We start from the raw sequence: 17,123 nt of genomic DNA, 5'->3' as shown, positions 1-17,123 counted from the left end.
CCTACTAACCTCCCACTCCCTCCGCTCAGCAGGCTCCGGCCTGCTCCACATCCCCTGCCCGGCCCACCATCGCCAGTCGAACCTTCAGCTTCTCTACCCCAACCCTTTGGAACTTCATCCCACAGTCTCTTTGCCTTGCTCCTTCACTTGCCTTCTTCAAAGCCAATCTCAAACCCTTTTCTTCAACTGGGCCTTTGGTCACCCTCCTACCCCTACCCTCCCTGCCGTCCACCCCTCCTGATCCCAATCCCGTGCTCGGGTCCAAATCCGACTGTCCAGCGCCTTGGGAGGTCCTTCTGACAAAAGAGGTGCAAACAAATGTAATTTGTTGTTCTTTTTCTTCAGATTCTCTTTAACTAGGCTGATGCCTTTATATCCCTTCTCTATGCTCAGACTATGCTCAGTAAACACATCTCTGCACAGACCATCAGCTTCCAAGACTTTGTTCATACCTGCCTTCACAGAGCTTCTGCAGGTTCCCTCTTCGGAGGCTTTCTTTGGAGGCACTCCAATACGAGGCAACACTGTACAGAACAGAGACAAGGTTGCTGAGAAAGCATAGATAATAGATAAGCACTACCTTGCTGTAAAACAATCACAGCAGGATTATACATAGATATGGGGCAAATCTACACTTACAGTGAAATAACGCATCACTCCGTAACCTATACTACATGCTGAACACAGAACCATAGAACACTGAAGACAATTACACTATCAAATAAAACGTTTATAATAATAATAATCCTTGCATTAATATAGGACCTTATCACTTTATCGAGATGCTTCACAGGATATACTGTAAAGTGCCGTGGTTGTGCGTATTTTGTGGATGAATATGGAAGCCAATTTGCTCACAGCAATCACCTACAAAGAGCCATAGAGCGAGTGTCCAATTTTATTTGCGTTACAAATACATCCCCAGCTCAGTGGCGCCACACAGGGGATTTAAAAAAAATCTGTCTTTCATAACTAAACCTCATTGAACCATCTTTCCTTTCCTCTATAACACAACCAAACAAAAGGGATGACAAGTGGCAGGTGATTAAAGTGGATTTACCTGGAGAGATGGACCGGGAGCAGGTGTTACTGATGACGTCTTCGCTGCATACCCTCGCTCTGTAGGAATGGAGAAAAAATAACTATGAACAGTAACTGCACGTAGTGGACCAAGTGAAGGCGATCAAACTGAGAAAAGCTGAGGGGTCACTCTGCAAAACTGAAACCTCTCCCATATTATTACATAAATTGTGCTTCTCAAGGAACAACCAAGTAGTTTAACACGGGATCTTTTAACGTCAACCTGAACAGGCAGACGAGACCTCGGTTAAACGACTCATCCGAAGATCAGCATCTCGATGCAACACCTTCCCAGCAATGCACTCGAGTGTCATCTTAGACTGTGTGATTCCAAGTCCCGACTTGGGACTTGAACCCACAGCTTCTGACTCAGGGGTGAGAGGGCTACCACTGAGCCAGGCTGACACATCGACCCATCAAGGAAGTTTGTTTTGTTTTGAAAAATATTAAAACTTACTTAAAAGATTACAGGCTCTCATAATGGGTGGAAACAGTAGCGCAAAGCTGATAGACCCCTGAAACAAATGCAGCAGGAAACAATATGCTGGCTAGGTTGGGATATGGCACATTGATGACATCCAGTGGTAGAAACCTAGTACCACAGTGTAATCAGATTACAAAGATGCCTTTTTTAAAAAACACTCATCTCAGAATGTGGATGGACAGGCTGGTCGAGTCAACATTTAATACCCGTTCCCTGATTCAAGGTGCTGAAGGATTTCATTTAACTGAGTAGCTTATTAAATAGAAATAATAAGTATTACTGAACCATTTCAGAGGGAGTTAAGAGTTAACCACATAGTGTGGAACTGGAGATACAATCAAGTCAGATTGCTTAAGTATTGGTAGACTTCCTTTTGTGAGAGAATCCAGTTTGGGTTTTTACAAAAATTCAGCTGTTTTTGTGGTCATTTTGAGTATTTGGGGATTCAAACAAAACAACTAGTCCAGTAACACTATGATTACATTGGCATATCCTCAAGCTGATGTCTGTTAACTGCGCCAGCACCTTCTGCTGGAACAAGTCTTTTGTTAAATACGACCTGACCTACAGTTCTGCTGCTGTACGATGGCACCTGACTGCTCACTAAGTTAGCACATGGCTGAATAAAATCAGGTATGACTGAATCCCATTCTGTGCTGAGCAAGTTAATTTCAGTCAGGACAGCAGGAAGACAACAATTGGTCTCTGAAATAATCAGCTGGAGTTACTGCTCCTGATCGATTCTGAGTAAAACTTCCTCAGTGGATCTCCGCTCCCCTCCCAATGAGAGGTGAGCTTACATGAGTAACAGATGAGGGTTGTGATACATCTCTCCAGACATGCTATCAAAGCTCAATACAGGATAATCACTACCTGAGAAACCCTACAACTGTACTTCAACAACAACTTGCATTTATATAGTGTCCTTCACACAGTGCAACGTATCGGAGCGTTTCACAGTGGCAACAACAACAACAACTTGGATTCATTTAGCGCCCTCCACGCTGGACGTCATCTCAGAGCGATTTACAGTATCGGATCCCGGGGTTGAGCCAAGGGAAGGGGAAGGAACGTGACCAAAGGCACGGTCGAAAAGAAAGGTCTTCAGCAGAGACCTGAAAATGGGAAGGGAGGGAGCGAGACGAAGGGAGTGAGGAAGGCCGTTCCAGAGCCTCGGGGCATAGTGGCTGAAGGCACGACTGCCAAGGGCGGAGGACTCGGGGGACAAAAAGGAGGCCAGACCCGGAGGAACGGAGGCAATGGGCACTGTTTTGAGGAGAGAGGTCAGAGAGGTAGGGGGGTGCAGAGGATTGCAGGGACTTGAATACAAGGGTGAGGATCTTGAAGTCGACCCTCTCTGGAGTCGATCCTCTCTGGCAGACCCTGACCCAGAGCCGGGAGGAGGTGACCATAAGCATGGTCGAAGAGGAAGCTCTTCAGTCATGATCTAAAAGAGAAGGAGGGGGCAGGGAGGAGGGATTGGTGGAGTTCCAGAGCTCAGTGGGTGAAAGCGTGGTCACCGAAGGTGGAGCAACAAGTAGGAGGCCAGAGCCAGCTAAGCGGAGGCAGCCGGGTAGTAGAGTGGGGGAGAAAGCAGGTCAATAAAGTAGGGATGTGCCAGGGCATAAAGGGATTGGTAGATGAGTGTGAGGATCTTGAAATTGAACTTCAGCAAGAGGAACAAAATTTAAAAAAAGGCAAAAAAAAATGGATTTGAAGTTTACCAGTTTCCGTTGAGTGGTTAATCCCTCTCTAAGCTTCTATCCTAAAGGTGCACAATTTGATTCAACAAATGTTTGCAAATTTTCTTCATATTTGCTGCTTTTAGCGCTGGTTACAATTTAATCACTTTACCACAAACAGCCACTTTCATCAAACGATCAAAATTTGTTGATTGGAGCATAAAGGGGGGGGGAAAAAAGATACAAAGAAAAAGTGAAATTGGAAGGGTCCAGGGAAGTGGCTTAGTTAATTGGCCTCACATCAGGCCCTGCATTCCTATCCCTCTTCCTACACCTCCTGTATAATGTTGCCAGTCACCCTGCACATCGCTCCATTAAATTGGGCAGCTTGCTCTTTGCCTGCCAAGCATTATTATTATTATACTTAGTATTGACTGTTTGTGAGACACTACTGTGTGCAATAGGCTGCCGCGTTTCACCCACAAAATACAGTCAATCCACTTTACAGTGTATCCTGTGAAGCGCCTTGAGACGCTTCAATGACATGCGTTATATCAAATGCAAGGATTATTATCTAGGGCCATTTCTGGGCAAAAGAAAGGACTACTGCAGCCTCGTTGTACTCTGAAACCATTATATAGCTGAAATGAAAATAGTCCACTTTCATCAACAGCTGAGATTGCCTATATCCCATTAGCCTTCTTTAACTCTGACAGCCAGCAAATATATAATGTATAGCTGCAAGTGAGGAATTTGAATCCAGATCCGATATTGCCAAACTATTCATTAATAATAATCCTTGCATTTGATATAGTACCTCATCACATCGTTGAGATGTCTTAAAGGGCTTCATCGAACATACATTAAAATGAATTGACTGTGGATGTTTTGGGCGAAATGCGGCAGTATATAGCAGTGTCCCACAAACAATAGTGGATCGAGTGACCAAATTATTATTTTTTAAAAACTTTTTTTTGAAGTTATTATTACCCCCAGAAAAGCTAGTCTGCTCCTGCATGTCCTTCCTACCAGAACAGATTTAAATGCAAATGATATAAGCATTGCAAACCCCACGCACTGAACCCACCAACTTTCACACAATGCACAAATGGAATGCCAGCAGATCCGAGTTAAACACACACAGAGTGGATCCACTGCTCTGGCACACATTCCCGCCTGCTTTCATTCCACGATTGCCTGAAAGATTTTCAATTTTAAGTCAGAGCCATGGAAAATTTATCTGACCATTTTGCCACTGTGTAACTGGTTCAGAAGGGAACTCTCGACAGCCTAAAACTGAGCACTGAATGAACTCTGTTAACAAAGTTCTGCACAGGGTTTGGATCAACTTCCAATTTTCTTTCATTCAGTGCGAATTACAAACGGACGCACCTTGGGCTGAGCGAACAGGTCTCCGGGTTAGTATACCAACGTCTTTGTATGCAGGAATTTGATCTAAAGAGCAACACAACAAAAAGATATTAAGCTCCAACACTCAGCCACAGTAAACACAAGTAGAAGGCATATCCGTATAGTCAAGTGGTGAAACAGCTCAATACAAGAAATCCTCCGCCACCCCCAACCAGACTACGCAATCCTGGATTTTCTTTAAGGCAGTGTTTAATAGCATGGTAAAGAATAAGCCACACATTGCAGCACAGATGAGCAAAGTATTCAGAACAGCCACTCGACTGCTAATATAACTGAGGCCAATGAGCTAGTTGATGGAAACCATTGTGGGTATCTTTCACAATTGCCTCCATTTGGGAATTTTTGCTTGAACTTAATGCCAACACTTCGTAGAAAACTCTGAAGCCTTCTGAGACATTCCTATGTGCAGAAGGAAGTGTTTGAAATGAGGTTAGCAAAGCTTCCTGTGCATATCGCGAACACCTGCCATGCAGGAAGAGAAATCCACAACTGGACAACTTGTTAGGCAAGGGTTGTTAGTTCAGGGTATCAAAGGATATGGAGCAAAGGTGGGTAAATAGAGTTCAGATACAGATCAACCGTGATCTGATAGAATGGCAGAATAGGCTCAAAGGGCTGAATGGCCTGACTCCTGTTCCTATGTTGCTTGGATGTCATGTTTTAGTGCTGGAAGCCAGCAGGTCTGCAACCTAAAGCTGGTATCCACAGACATCTGCCTTATAAGCAATCCTGCCTTTAAAGGGTATTTCTTCCCCCCAACCAAAGCAAGAATCATTAATATCAGGAAGTAAAAGGGGAAATCCACAAGCGGAGCAAGATTGGTCTACAGTAAGCGGATTGTTGAAGATTTCCACATCTGTACCTGACGAGGTCCGAGATCGTGTCCTGTAATGTATTGGTGCATCGCCACCAGCTCTCTCATCTGCATCAGAGTTGTTGTTTTCTGGAGAGAAGAGTAAGAAAAGAAGCATTACAAATCAACAGCTCAGGGAATCTAGACAGTCAGTGCCTTCTGGACTGAAACCCTGACATCAACAGACCTATCAAAAACACTAGCAGATTGTTTTGCTATTTGCAGACATCTCACTAAAAGGGAAATCATCTGCAGAATAAACTAGTTCCCATGTAAAAGTCCAAAGTCCATCTTGCAATCTAATGAAAAAAACCTTCTATTTCATATAGCCCTTCACCACAATGCAAAGTGCTTCACACAATGAGTAGCCACTGTAAATAATAATTATTATTAATCCTTAATTTGTATAGCACCTTTTATGTCGGGAGCACTGGACAATGCAATGATTCTGTGATTTGTTACCAAAACTGTGTGTTTTATGGGTGTTCTATTGTTAAATGCAGGGGTTAATGTGCGCCAGCAATGAGATACACAAATAATTAACTGGTTGTTGGTGAATTTGGATGAGAGAGGAATGTGGGCTGGGACAGCAGGAGAAACAACACTGCTCTTCTTCAAAAATAGCATCGAGATCTTTGGCATCCACCTGAGCAACCAGTTACTGGATCACCTCTGATAATACATTGCTTCCCCCAGTAATGAGCTTCAGTTTGGCGGTGGAGCTTGGAGTTACTTTTAAATAAAAAGTGATGATGGTTTTTCTCTTGAAAATAAGAGTCACTGGGGGCAGGGAGTCATCCTTGCAACAACAACAACAAGATTACATTTGTATAGCGCCTTTCACGTTAAGAGGACATCCCAAGGCGCTGGAAAGCCAAAACCCTAACAGGTAGGGTAATCTTAGCTGGATAAGCAGCGGGCAAGCTTGCCAGACAGCAATATCAATGGTAAACTATGCGGTTTTAACTGGTTGTACTCCAACGATACCCAAAACCCACACTCTGGGGTCCCCAAGTCTTGGCTCTTGTCAGCCTGCACCTAATACTTTCCAAAATTAGGTAAACACGATGCATCCCTCCAGGGAGAGAATGCACATTCCATTCCATCAATGTATCTCTGGGATTTCCACGTGTAGGTGGGATGCATGGAATTCTCTGCTTGGTCTGGATACTCTTAAGCAGAGTGATGGGTTTCCGCATGTGTCAGACACCTGGCTGACTAAAACAAAATTAGAGAGTGAAGTCGGCTGAATGGATCACATCTATTAAGCGAGAGCAACACCACAATAGCTTCCCAACCTCTCTGACCTGCTGACTCCCTACCAACTTGCCTGCTCCCTCTGTTCATCGGGCTCCGCCTACTCCATGTCTCCCGCCCGACCCACCTACCATCGGTGGCCGGGCTTTCAGCCTCTCTGCCCCCACACTCTGGAACTCCATCCTATGGAGTTCCTCCCTTCCTCCCTTGCCTCCTTCAAGGCCGGTCTCAAGACCCTTCTCTTCAACCATGCCTTTGGTCTCCCTCCCATCTCTCTGCCTTCCCTCACCCCTACACCACTCCTCCCCCATGCTCAGGCCCCTGTTCAGCACTTTGGGATGTCCTCCCGACTTGAAAGGCGCTCTATAAATGTAATTTGGTTGTTGTTGTTGTGGTTTGACAACAGCTGTTTGTTGGACTCACACAAACCTCTTTCCTGCAATTATGAAACTTCCTACCTTCACTTGAATTACTGTAGTCCGATTCATTCTGTAGAGCACAATCTATAGGAGAAGGATTAAACTCATTAAGCATCCTATACCTGCAATCTTATTCTGCCACTCACTGAGGCAGGAATCTCATAAACATCTTCCCAAACTAGCCTTTCCACAACAGTGCATCATTTTGAAACAGCACCAGAAAAATCAGAACCTTGAAAGAGTTTAATCCATACACTTTGTAAATTAGATAGTTCACTTCACAAGACGTTGTAGCTGCATACCCTGCTTACTGTACAATACAATTTCCATTTATATAGCATCTCACTTTAACCCTGACGGCTGTATATACTATTCTCCACTTGCCCCTCCTCTCTTTGAAACCACAGTCTAAATCTAACCAACCTATACCCACACAATCCTGGTTTATCTTATAAGTCAAATTGAATGAAAATAACTTTAATTTTTATAGTGCGTTATCGAGATGGAACTTCTCAAAGTGTTTATGAGCCCCACCTGTGAGGAACATTGCCCATCCACCTGAAGGCCTGGAGAAACTCCATACTCTTTTTGAATGGTGTCATGAAACCTTAACATCCGCCTGAATAGGCATATATAAAACCACAGCTTAAAGTAATAATCCTTGCATTTGATATAGTGCCTTATCGCGTCTCTGAGACATCTCAAAGGGCTTCACGGAATATACTGTAAAGTAAATTTTTACTGTATATTTTGTAGGTGAAACGTGGCAGCCAAATGCGCATAGCAGTGTCCTACAAACCGTCATGGATTGAAGTGACCAATCTATTATTATTATAATCAATGAAGCTCTGCCCCAATACTGCACTGGAGTGCCTGTTTAGACAACAAGCTTGTGATTCTAGACGGGGCTTAATCTACAACCTTCCAACACAGAGGCAAGAGTGCTGCCAACGGAGTCAAACTGACAACTGATTCTGCAAAACCACATGAGAATCCACACAGGAGAATCCGCACACTAAAATCCACACTTGCAACTACAGAGGCAAACAATTGAACTTTACCAAGAGTCATGCCCCTGCCCCTCCTAGGCTTGGGTGCCCATCCAGCTGTGTTAAGCACTTAAGAGACATATCCCCCAATACGAAAAGTGCTTTACAAATGCAAGATGAATTGAATTTATAATATGCTTCACAATCAGGAACAAAAAGTTTGAAAGATTCAGCTCTTACCCTGTGATTCTGAACTTCCACCGATTTCATCTTCACGTTTGGTCTTTGGAGAAAGTCTGCTACTGTCTGTGAACAAAATATTACAATGAGGATAAGACAGGAAGCTGTAGGCAGAGTGCATTAGTTAATGAACTCTGATGAGACTGTCTCTTCGCCCACAAAATATACAGTCAATTAACTTTATAATATATTCTGTCAAGCACTTTGAGACATCTCAAAGACATGATAAAAAGCTATATCAAATTAAGCAAGGATTATTATTATTATTATTTAATTTTGTTCAGTCTTAACCTTCAAAGTATCCCCAAGCCCTGGCATGAAGCAGAGAATACTAACAGAAGCTGACACCATATCATATGCTCAATGCCTTTGGACTCTCTATAAAAGGATAGCTTTATTATCTCCGGAAAGTCATCCGCCAATCGACTAACAACTGGATTCCTACTTACTGCTAGGTAAACAGAGGCAAGTGAAATAAGGAAACTTGCTTAAGGTTTCGCCCCGCCCAGGAATCAAATCTGGTCCTCTCGCTTGCGAGGTGAGTTCACTAACCTACTACGCTATGGGATTCCACAAATAAGATATAAAATGCAGGTGCAAAGAGCTAAAGTACAAATTACAAAAGATTGCAATTTGAAGAACAGAAAGTATTACAGGAATGAAGGCCACTCCACCCACAGGCAGCAAACTTCAGTTTCCTCCTTTGCCCTATAAATAACAAGGAAAGTCACTGACACGTGAACAATGAAATATGTGGCTTTTATTGAAACACATATCAATCTACTGTAGCTACAGTGCTGTACTCAAGAAAATTCAGTGGAGGGATTTGAATGCGAGAACAAGGATTTGGGATTCCTATTCTAGGAGTCCCATTTAATTTTCCAATTTACTTTCTATTATCCTGACTCCTGCTTTGAAGTTTGTCACTTGCTGCTTTTTGCTGGTTTCAAGTAAGATCTTGGTTGTTTTCCATGTATTCCGTCTTGATGCACTTCAGTGACTTTCCCCACATACACGTAGAGGGGGAATTATTTGTCTCATTAATTTCACTCAATATTTTGTTTAATTTGTATTCAGTAAAGCTTCCCTCGCTCCCTCTTATTCTTTCTCGTCACCTCTAAACTTACCATTCTTACCAAAAGTAAACCTCACAGCTTCCATTTTCAACAACGTTATTTTCTCTCTTGACCCGTCTACTTGCATTTTCTTGAACAGAAATAGATTCTACACTTGTGAGTCATCATCTGCCCAACTCTTGTAGTGTCCTGGTTCCCACTATCTTTTGCTCCTGCCTCCCACACATCCCTACCTGCACGCAGTGGTAGCACCATTGCTTCTGAGTCAAAAGATTGTGGATTCAAGTCCCACGTTGGAATTTGGAAGTCGACACTCCCAATGCGGCATTAGGGGCTGCGCTGCTTTGCCGTAGGTGCCGTCCTTCAGATGAGACCTTAAACCGAGGTCCCGTCTGGTCGTTCAGGTGGACGTTAAAGATCCCACGGCGCTATTTGAGAAGTGCGGAGAGTTTCTCCTGGGTGTCCTGGCCAACTATCTCCCAAATGAAATCGGGTCACTCACTCCTCTCCGCGGCCGTTTGCGGGACACTGGCTGCGCGCAAATTGTCTGCCGGGTTTTTCGCCCACAAAATACACAGTGGCTGCACGGTTCGCCCACAAAACATACAGTCAATTCACTTCAAAGTAGATCCCGTGGAAGCGCTTTTGAGACGTCACGATAGGCGTGAGAAGGCGCTGTATCAAATGCAAGGATTATTATTATTATTATTACTTTACAGTGTATCCTGTGAAGCGCTTTGAGACGTCTCATCGAGTGCAGGGATATTGCTATGTGTTGTTCTGATCAGTGAGAGAGGACGAGGTGCAGGTCGGCGACAGTCAGGGTTTGGGGACCCAGAGGGTGACTGGGGGACACTGGCGAGGACCAGGCCTCACCTGTACCGGGAGCTTCCGGGGCCCTCCGGGACCTGGGGCTGCGGTCACCGCTCATCCCTCTCCTCTGCTCTCCTCTCCTCGGCTCTCAGGCGGATACTGCCCTTCAGCACCGAGAGAGAGAGAGAGAGAGAGCGCCGAGAACTTCCTGATCACGGGTCGAAAGGCGACCGGAAGTGGGCCCTGACGAGCACCGGATGCGCTATAAAACAGCGGTTGAAGCCGCCGGGCGGCCATCTTGGTAGAGGTAGAGGAGCGTCCCAGGCACTCCCCCGGGCAATGGAGCCGGATTGGGCGGCCTTCACGCCCACAATGGGCGGGTTTCACGCCTAAACGGGCGGTTTTTGTTATTGTGGTTACAGCTTTACCCAAAACGGCTTTGGACTGGAAGACTGTAGATTTTTTTTAAAGAAAAAAACAAAAATAATTTAAACCTGCAAACCATTTTTTTTCTCTCTCTCTCTTTCCGTTTGAAGACCTTTTTATGTATCGTCTACAGGTTGACAATCACTCCATTTCACAGTAAATCCCGTGAAGAGCTTTGAAAGCCATTGGACCAAATTCAAGAATTATTATCATTTTCTTACAGTTTCAGAAGCACTAAGTTATATCGTCCACTCTGCTACTACCCATAAAATAGGTGACCGTAAACCAAATCTGGGGTCACTGACATCAAAAAATTGAACTCTCTATAATTCTTGGGGGTCACTTTGAAGGGGTTAAGACTGAACAGAACAAAACAAGATAATAATATCATGTCTTTGAGACGTCTCAAAGCACTTCACAGAATATATTGTAAAGTGGATTGACTGTATATCTTGTGGGTGAAGAGATAATCTCATCAGAGAACAACCATCAGGAATCTACTGGGAATGTACAGGGTGTTCACAAATTCCTTCCCCCACCACCTCCTGTTTTTTTCTTACAATGGAATCACCCTCTGTTAACTCACCCAAGTAATCATTCTTCATGTGCGAGTATGGACAGTGGGTGTCAATTTGATCACAGAGGAGGCATCACAGCCAACCTTCTTGCTGTGTTTACTAAATGTCCACACGGATGCACTTTCCAGCAGGGTACTGGATAGTGCTCATGAGCAGGAACTCTGGCTGATTTATCCTGGAAGATTCTGATATTCAATGAACACAAAATACACAGGAATAAGAAAGAAATAGAAATTTATTTTCACACCTTCAAAAACGGGAACAGACAAATCACAAATCACTGATCATTTTTACTCTTTGTGAGACAAACACATAAAATGAGACATGATTCTTTTAAAAGCAAATCATATAAATCAATTTCTGTCACACTTTAGAAAGATTTGAATGGTTTTAACAAAAGGCAGGTTTATTGCGGCTTGCTTAGACACATAAGAAAATAATTGGTATTTTCTAAAAAACCTTTTATGCTATAAATTTTTTTTAATACAACATTTTTAATGATTGCCAATTTTCTCCCCTCCTCTGCTGTGTGGACTCTTGCTGAGATTCGATTGCTCTCAACGTTACGTGTGAGGGCCAGTGCCTTTACCCAACAGGCCATCAGGATTGTTCCAATGTGACATCCTATGCAAGAAATCCTGCTTTACCTCCATTGGACAGGAGAGCACAGATAGCCCACGTACTCTCAAGGGTTAATCCCACACCATTCAATTCTCCCGTTTAGTTGAACGAACACAGGCTTGCTCCCAGACAGATCAGAACAGTACAGCAGAGGCAATATTCATACTTACATAATTCTTATCAGAACATCTATATTAAAAAAAACTAGAAAATGTGTGAACTATAAAACGGGTTTAGAATTTTTTAAAAAATACTCTGCAAAAAAAGAAATGCGGGGGTGGGACGGGGGGGAGTGAAATATTTTTAAAGTCAGTCCCTAGCTTGGTATAAAAAGGGTATATATTCTTCACGCCACCTTCTCCTTAGCTGTCGCTTTATGCTCAGTCAGAGAAATGACCGGTTGCATTTCTACAATCTCTCAAGAATTAGCTATTGTCAATTCTGTGCTGTGACTCCTCTTCCTCAATGTCTGTCTTTCATGTGCTGTCAGACACTCGAAACTCATCGCATGTGGGAAAGTCACAGAGTTTGAATATAAACGCATATATGAGGGAGAAGGGAATAGAAAGGTGTTAGAGAGGGGATGTATTTGAAAAGGAAAAATTTGCAGGCTATAGGGTAAGAGCGGGGGAGTGAGACAAGCTGGATGGCTCTTTCAAAGCTGAATTTTCCTCATGTTAAGAGGTCAGAGAAACAATTCTCTCTCTCTCTCCATCTCCTCTGTTGCCTCATGCACAAGTGCTTCAACACACTGCACCAGTGCAGCACCTCATACTTGCATTGTTACTTGCTACTTTGCTGTGGGTTGATGCCACGGATGATATGAAGGTCGGAAATGATAATAATAATGATAATAATAATCCTTGCATTTGATATAGCACCTTATCACGTCATTGAGACGTGTCAAAGCGCTTCAGAAAATATATTGTAAGGTAGATTAACTGTGTATTTTGCGGACGAAATGTGGCAGCCAATTGCGCACAGCAATGTCTTAATAACGGTCAAGGATTGAGTTACCACATTTTTCCCCTCACATTTTTGAGGGGAAAAAAAAACAGTAAAACATTCAGACACCAGAATTTCCAACAAGGGACCTTTTTTTAAAAAAAGCTGATTAGCTCCTAAATGTATATCTCTCTCTCTCTCTCTATATATATATATATATATAAAAACACATAACTCTCATCAACATTAAAATACCAATAACTGCCCAAGTAGCATCTGATTTGGAGGGATTTTTTAAAAGATCATCAACTTGGTTATGTAACTTTGACACGCAGCCAAAATGAGTCCCTTGGTGATCAGCTACAGACCCCTGTAGCTTCCTCTGCATTTCAGGCTGAGTGCAGCACATTTCCGTCAATGTCGTTTGGAATCCCACTCACAGGTCCCTTACACCCGTTCTCCTCATATTCCTGCTCAGGCCCCACGAGCAGCACCAGATGGGCAATGCGGCTCCATAATCCGCTCAGCTTGTCCATATTCATGGTGCCAGGATCCTGAGCTTCAAAAAAACGTTTCAACAAGAAATCGCGGACTTTCTCCTCCGCCGCGGGGAAGGACATGTTTGTCTGCAGCCTCTCCTCCGTCAGTAAGATCGTGATCAGGAGGGAGACGTCCTTGAAGGCTGCGTTTTCGTGGTCGCAGTACTTGTAGAACAGGAGGGTGGACGGGGGTGGCAGGTCCTGGAAGTGGTGGATGACGGCGGCCTTTTTGCCTTCGTTGAACTCCGACGACAGCCGCTGATCAATTTCCATCTTCACTTTGTCGCTGTCCAGCAGGTTCTTACCAGAGCCGTCAATCTCGACAGCGGTGGAGCCGAGCGCTGAGGCGTAAGCCCCAGCGATACTGCGGCTCAGGCACCTCATGGTCTTCTCTGCGTCCAGAGCGGCCGCGAACATCAAGATGGACGGCTCGGAGTGGGTGGTAGCGCCCAAGTGCTTCTTCAAAAGGACTGTGCTCCTTGCCCACAACTGCGGCTCCTGGTGTGGGAATCTCCGCTGGGTCTCCTTCAGCATCTCCAGGAAAGATTCCGTCACCTTTTCCATCCCTGGAGAAGAGAGCTCCTCACGATTCCCAACAAAATATAGCCATATAACCAAAGCTGCAATTAATCCCATTATTGGAATTCCCAACTTCCATAAGAATGATTTGGTGCCTTTGAAAAGATAAGACGGATATAATAAATTCAGGTGCTTTTTTTAAAAAATGGGTCAGAAGTTTATCGGACCCAGTGCAGGATTCGGTCACACACAAGATCATAGTATCTGCCCTTTTCAAATCGTTAATTGCAAATCCCAAAGGATTCTGAATGAAGCGTTAGAGGAACTTGCAGAAAAGAGGGTGGTTAAAGTGTTCCTGCGTTGAATCGTACTTGAGAAAGGGAAAGCTGGTGAAAATATGAGGGTCACTGGTCGTTATTTAAGAGTTTCTAAGCATGGATGAGAATCCACCGGACTCAAAATAGGCGAATGTCACAACTATATTTAAATAGGGTGACAAACTGATTCAGGCATTCACACACCATCAGCTTGATGTCAGCAGCATGCAAAATAACTGAAACCATTCCAAGTGTTAGGAACATTTGTACAGGAATATCTTAAAATATGCTGTGGCCAGCACAGATTTAGAAGGGGATGAACATATCTGATAAAGCTATTTGAAGTTGATACCGATGAAGCAGATAGAGGCATTCTACGCAACACAGATCATTTAGAGATTCAGAAAACTTGAGTCAATGCCAGGCTCAGTTAGTTGAACATCAGATAAGGGATTCCCAAGGGCACAAAGGGAAGGGGAGTAAAGAGACAAGGGGGACAACTGTCTCAGTCTGATGTCAATGAGCAGTAATTCAAGGCAGTGTTAATATTAATAAGCGATACGCCAAATGTGTTCCTGCTTCACTGCTAGGTAAACAGAGGAGTGTGGAGTAAGGAACCTTGCCTAGCATTTCACTCTGCCCGGGAATCGAACCCAGGGCAGTCTGTAGGCTTCGGCATGTAGAGACAGATCACGTCCTTAAACCCGCAAAGTAGGGCAGACCTGACTAGACAGGGACACTGAAGCTTCACGGTTTCCTTTCTTCTTCCAAATCAAAAACCACAGGAATTAAGGGTAGTGCATGGGACTGAATAAGAAATCGGTTTAAAAAAAGAGAAGTAAAAGCGCTTGTGAGATAAGTGATGTCAGATTCAGGGCCAATGTTGAGTGGAGTCCCACTGAGGCTAGTGCTCAGACCCTTATTGTTTCCGAACAAATAACCTTGAAACTGAGATTACCAGTAAGCTGACCACATTTGATGACAAGACAACTTGGGGGAACGGTGGAGACAAGAGTGGTGCAAAATAATAATAATCCTTGCATTTGATATAGCGCCTTTCACGTCTTCTAGACGTCTCAAAGCACTTCACAGAAAATACTCTAAAGTGGATTGACTGTGTCTTTTGTGGGCGAAACGCGGCAGACAATTGTGCACAGCAGTGTCCCACAAACAGCCATGAAGTGAGTGACCAATTACTATTTTTTGAAGGATTATTACCCTTGAAAAGCAATCAATCGACTAACAACCGGGCTCCCACTTACTGCTAAAGGCGTGTGGAGCAAGGAAACATGCCTACGGTTTCGCTTTTGCCCCGAAAATCTTTAGGCAATTGGGCAGACACATGACAGATTGAATTTAACAATGACAGGTATGGACCGTATGGACCTCAAGTGTACAATGGACAGAAATGAGTTAGTGCAAAGCAACATTTAAAGAAACCCGTGAACATGCCAATTTCAATGTCAGTGAAAAAGCAATTTAAAAAGCCAACAGAATGCTAGGATATGGAGCGCAGAACAGCACAGCAGAAACTGCAAGTTGAGCTTTGCAATGCACTAGTCAGACCCGTGCACATCACAGAAAAACATAGATTTGCAACAGAAAAATTTACAGTGAATTTTAGTCGGCCAAGTATTTAATACATCAGAAACCTGTCACCATGCTTAAGAGTATTGAAAGCAGACTGAGAATTCCACATATAATAATAATAATGCTTCCATTTGATATAGCTCTTGTATGTTAATCACTCTTGGAAATTTCCCTGCATTTCGAATGGAGTGTGCACTCAATCCCTGGGTGGGGAACCCTGCTTACCTAAGTCCAAATAGTATTAGGGCACACGTTGTTGAGACTTTGATGAAGCATGACTGATCCCAAAGGATTACAGAACGTTAACTTTCTATTCAATGTGTAAAGTTTAAGGGGGAAGAGATTTCAAATCACATGAACTATTAAAAAAACACAAGCGCACCAATTTCAGCATCCAATCCCCTGTGCTATCTGGGATCAGTTAGCTGAGCACAGATCACGAATTGAACCTCGGTTCCACACTTGGTCAGTGATGTTATAAAATCTTATCTCTCCAAATGTGCTTATGGCCACCTCCCCTTCCCCCCTTGCTCCATCCCTGTAAAGTGCACAGAGACATTAGCCTATGTGAATGCAAGTTGTTGTTGCCATACAATAGCAAGTGTGGTTAGTCAAATAGATTTTGGTCGAGGTTTACCTTTTTCTGGTGTTTGCTCCCATCCACGAACTAAAAGAGAGAAAGACAGTTTTATAGCTTTTCAATAATTCTCCAGGAACAGTGAACGTGCACATTTTGTAGTTTTCACGGGCCTGGCAATCCTTATCACTTCCAGACACATATTCATGGGTAGTACAGTGATAATAATAATAATCCTTATCATTACACATAATCCTCAATCTTCGTATTTGATATATATTTGATTTGATATAGGCCTTTCACATCAGCACAATGATGTCTCAGTTCGCTTTCAGGACAAGTATAAAGTGCAATGGTTGTGCTTTATGCAAACAACATGACACCTAATTTGCACATAGCAATGACGTCACCGATGAAGCACATAACTAATTTTCTGGCCAGGATACTGGGAAAAACTCCCCTTTTTTTTTAATTGTACCATCGGATCTTTAACGTCCATCTTAACAGGCAGACAGAACCTCAGTTTAATTTCTCATCCTAAGGATGGCACCTCCAACCATGACAATATAATAATAATCCTTGATATTGCACCTTATTGCACTTGCGGCAATGCAGCACCACACTGGAGACCCAGGGTAGGTAAACTTTGAATTAAAAGTCCCAACATAAGGACTGAACCCACAACCT

The 17,123-nt window shown here is 43.5% G+C and overlaps 1 protein-coding gene across 6 annotated transcripts in view; it reads right to left on the bottom strand.

Annotated features, from left to right (window-relative positions):
* The window catches only part of LOC103184813 (torsin-1A-interacting protein 2), a 30,465-nt gene that overhangs the window by 1,321 nt on the left and 12,021 nt on the right, over window positions 1–17,123 (bottom strand). For 3 of the 6 annotated variants that reach the window (XM_042335525.1, XM_042335524.1, XM_042335526.1), the window contains exons 12-13: window positions 16,497–16,526; window positions 13,088–14,107 (exon numbers count right to left, since the gene is read on the bottom strand). In XM_042335525.1, coding sequence (XP_042191459.1) covers window positions 13,284–14,107; window positions 16,497–16,526 — 854 coding nt within the window. In that variant the 3' untranslated portion in view covers window positions 13,088–13,283. Of the gene's footprint in view, window positions 1–452; window positions 525–1,060; window positions 1,120–4,638; window positions 4,702–5,539; window positions 5,621–7,245; window positions 7,291–8,435; window positions 8,502–13,087; window positions 14,108–16,496; window positions 16,527–17,123 lie in introns of those variants that run through there. The other 3 variants (XM_042335527.1, XM_042335528.1, XM_042335529.1) reach the window with 3 other exon arrangements.

This window comes from Callorhinchus milii, unplaced genomic scaffold, assembly GCF_018977255.1.
Source record: "Callorhinchus milii isolate IMCB2004 unplaced genomic scaffold, IMCB_Cmil_1.0 Scaffold5, whole genome shotgun sequence".
NCBI classification, from domain to species: Eukaryota; Metazoa; Chordata; class Chondrichthyes; order Chimaeriformes; family Callorhinchidae; genus Callorhinchus; species Callorhinchus milii.
This window is presented reverse-complemented; position numbering and strand designations above follow the sequence as displayed.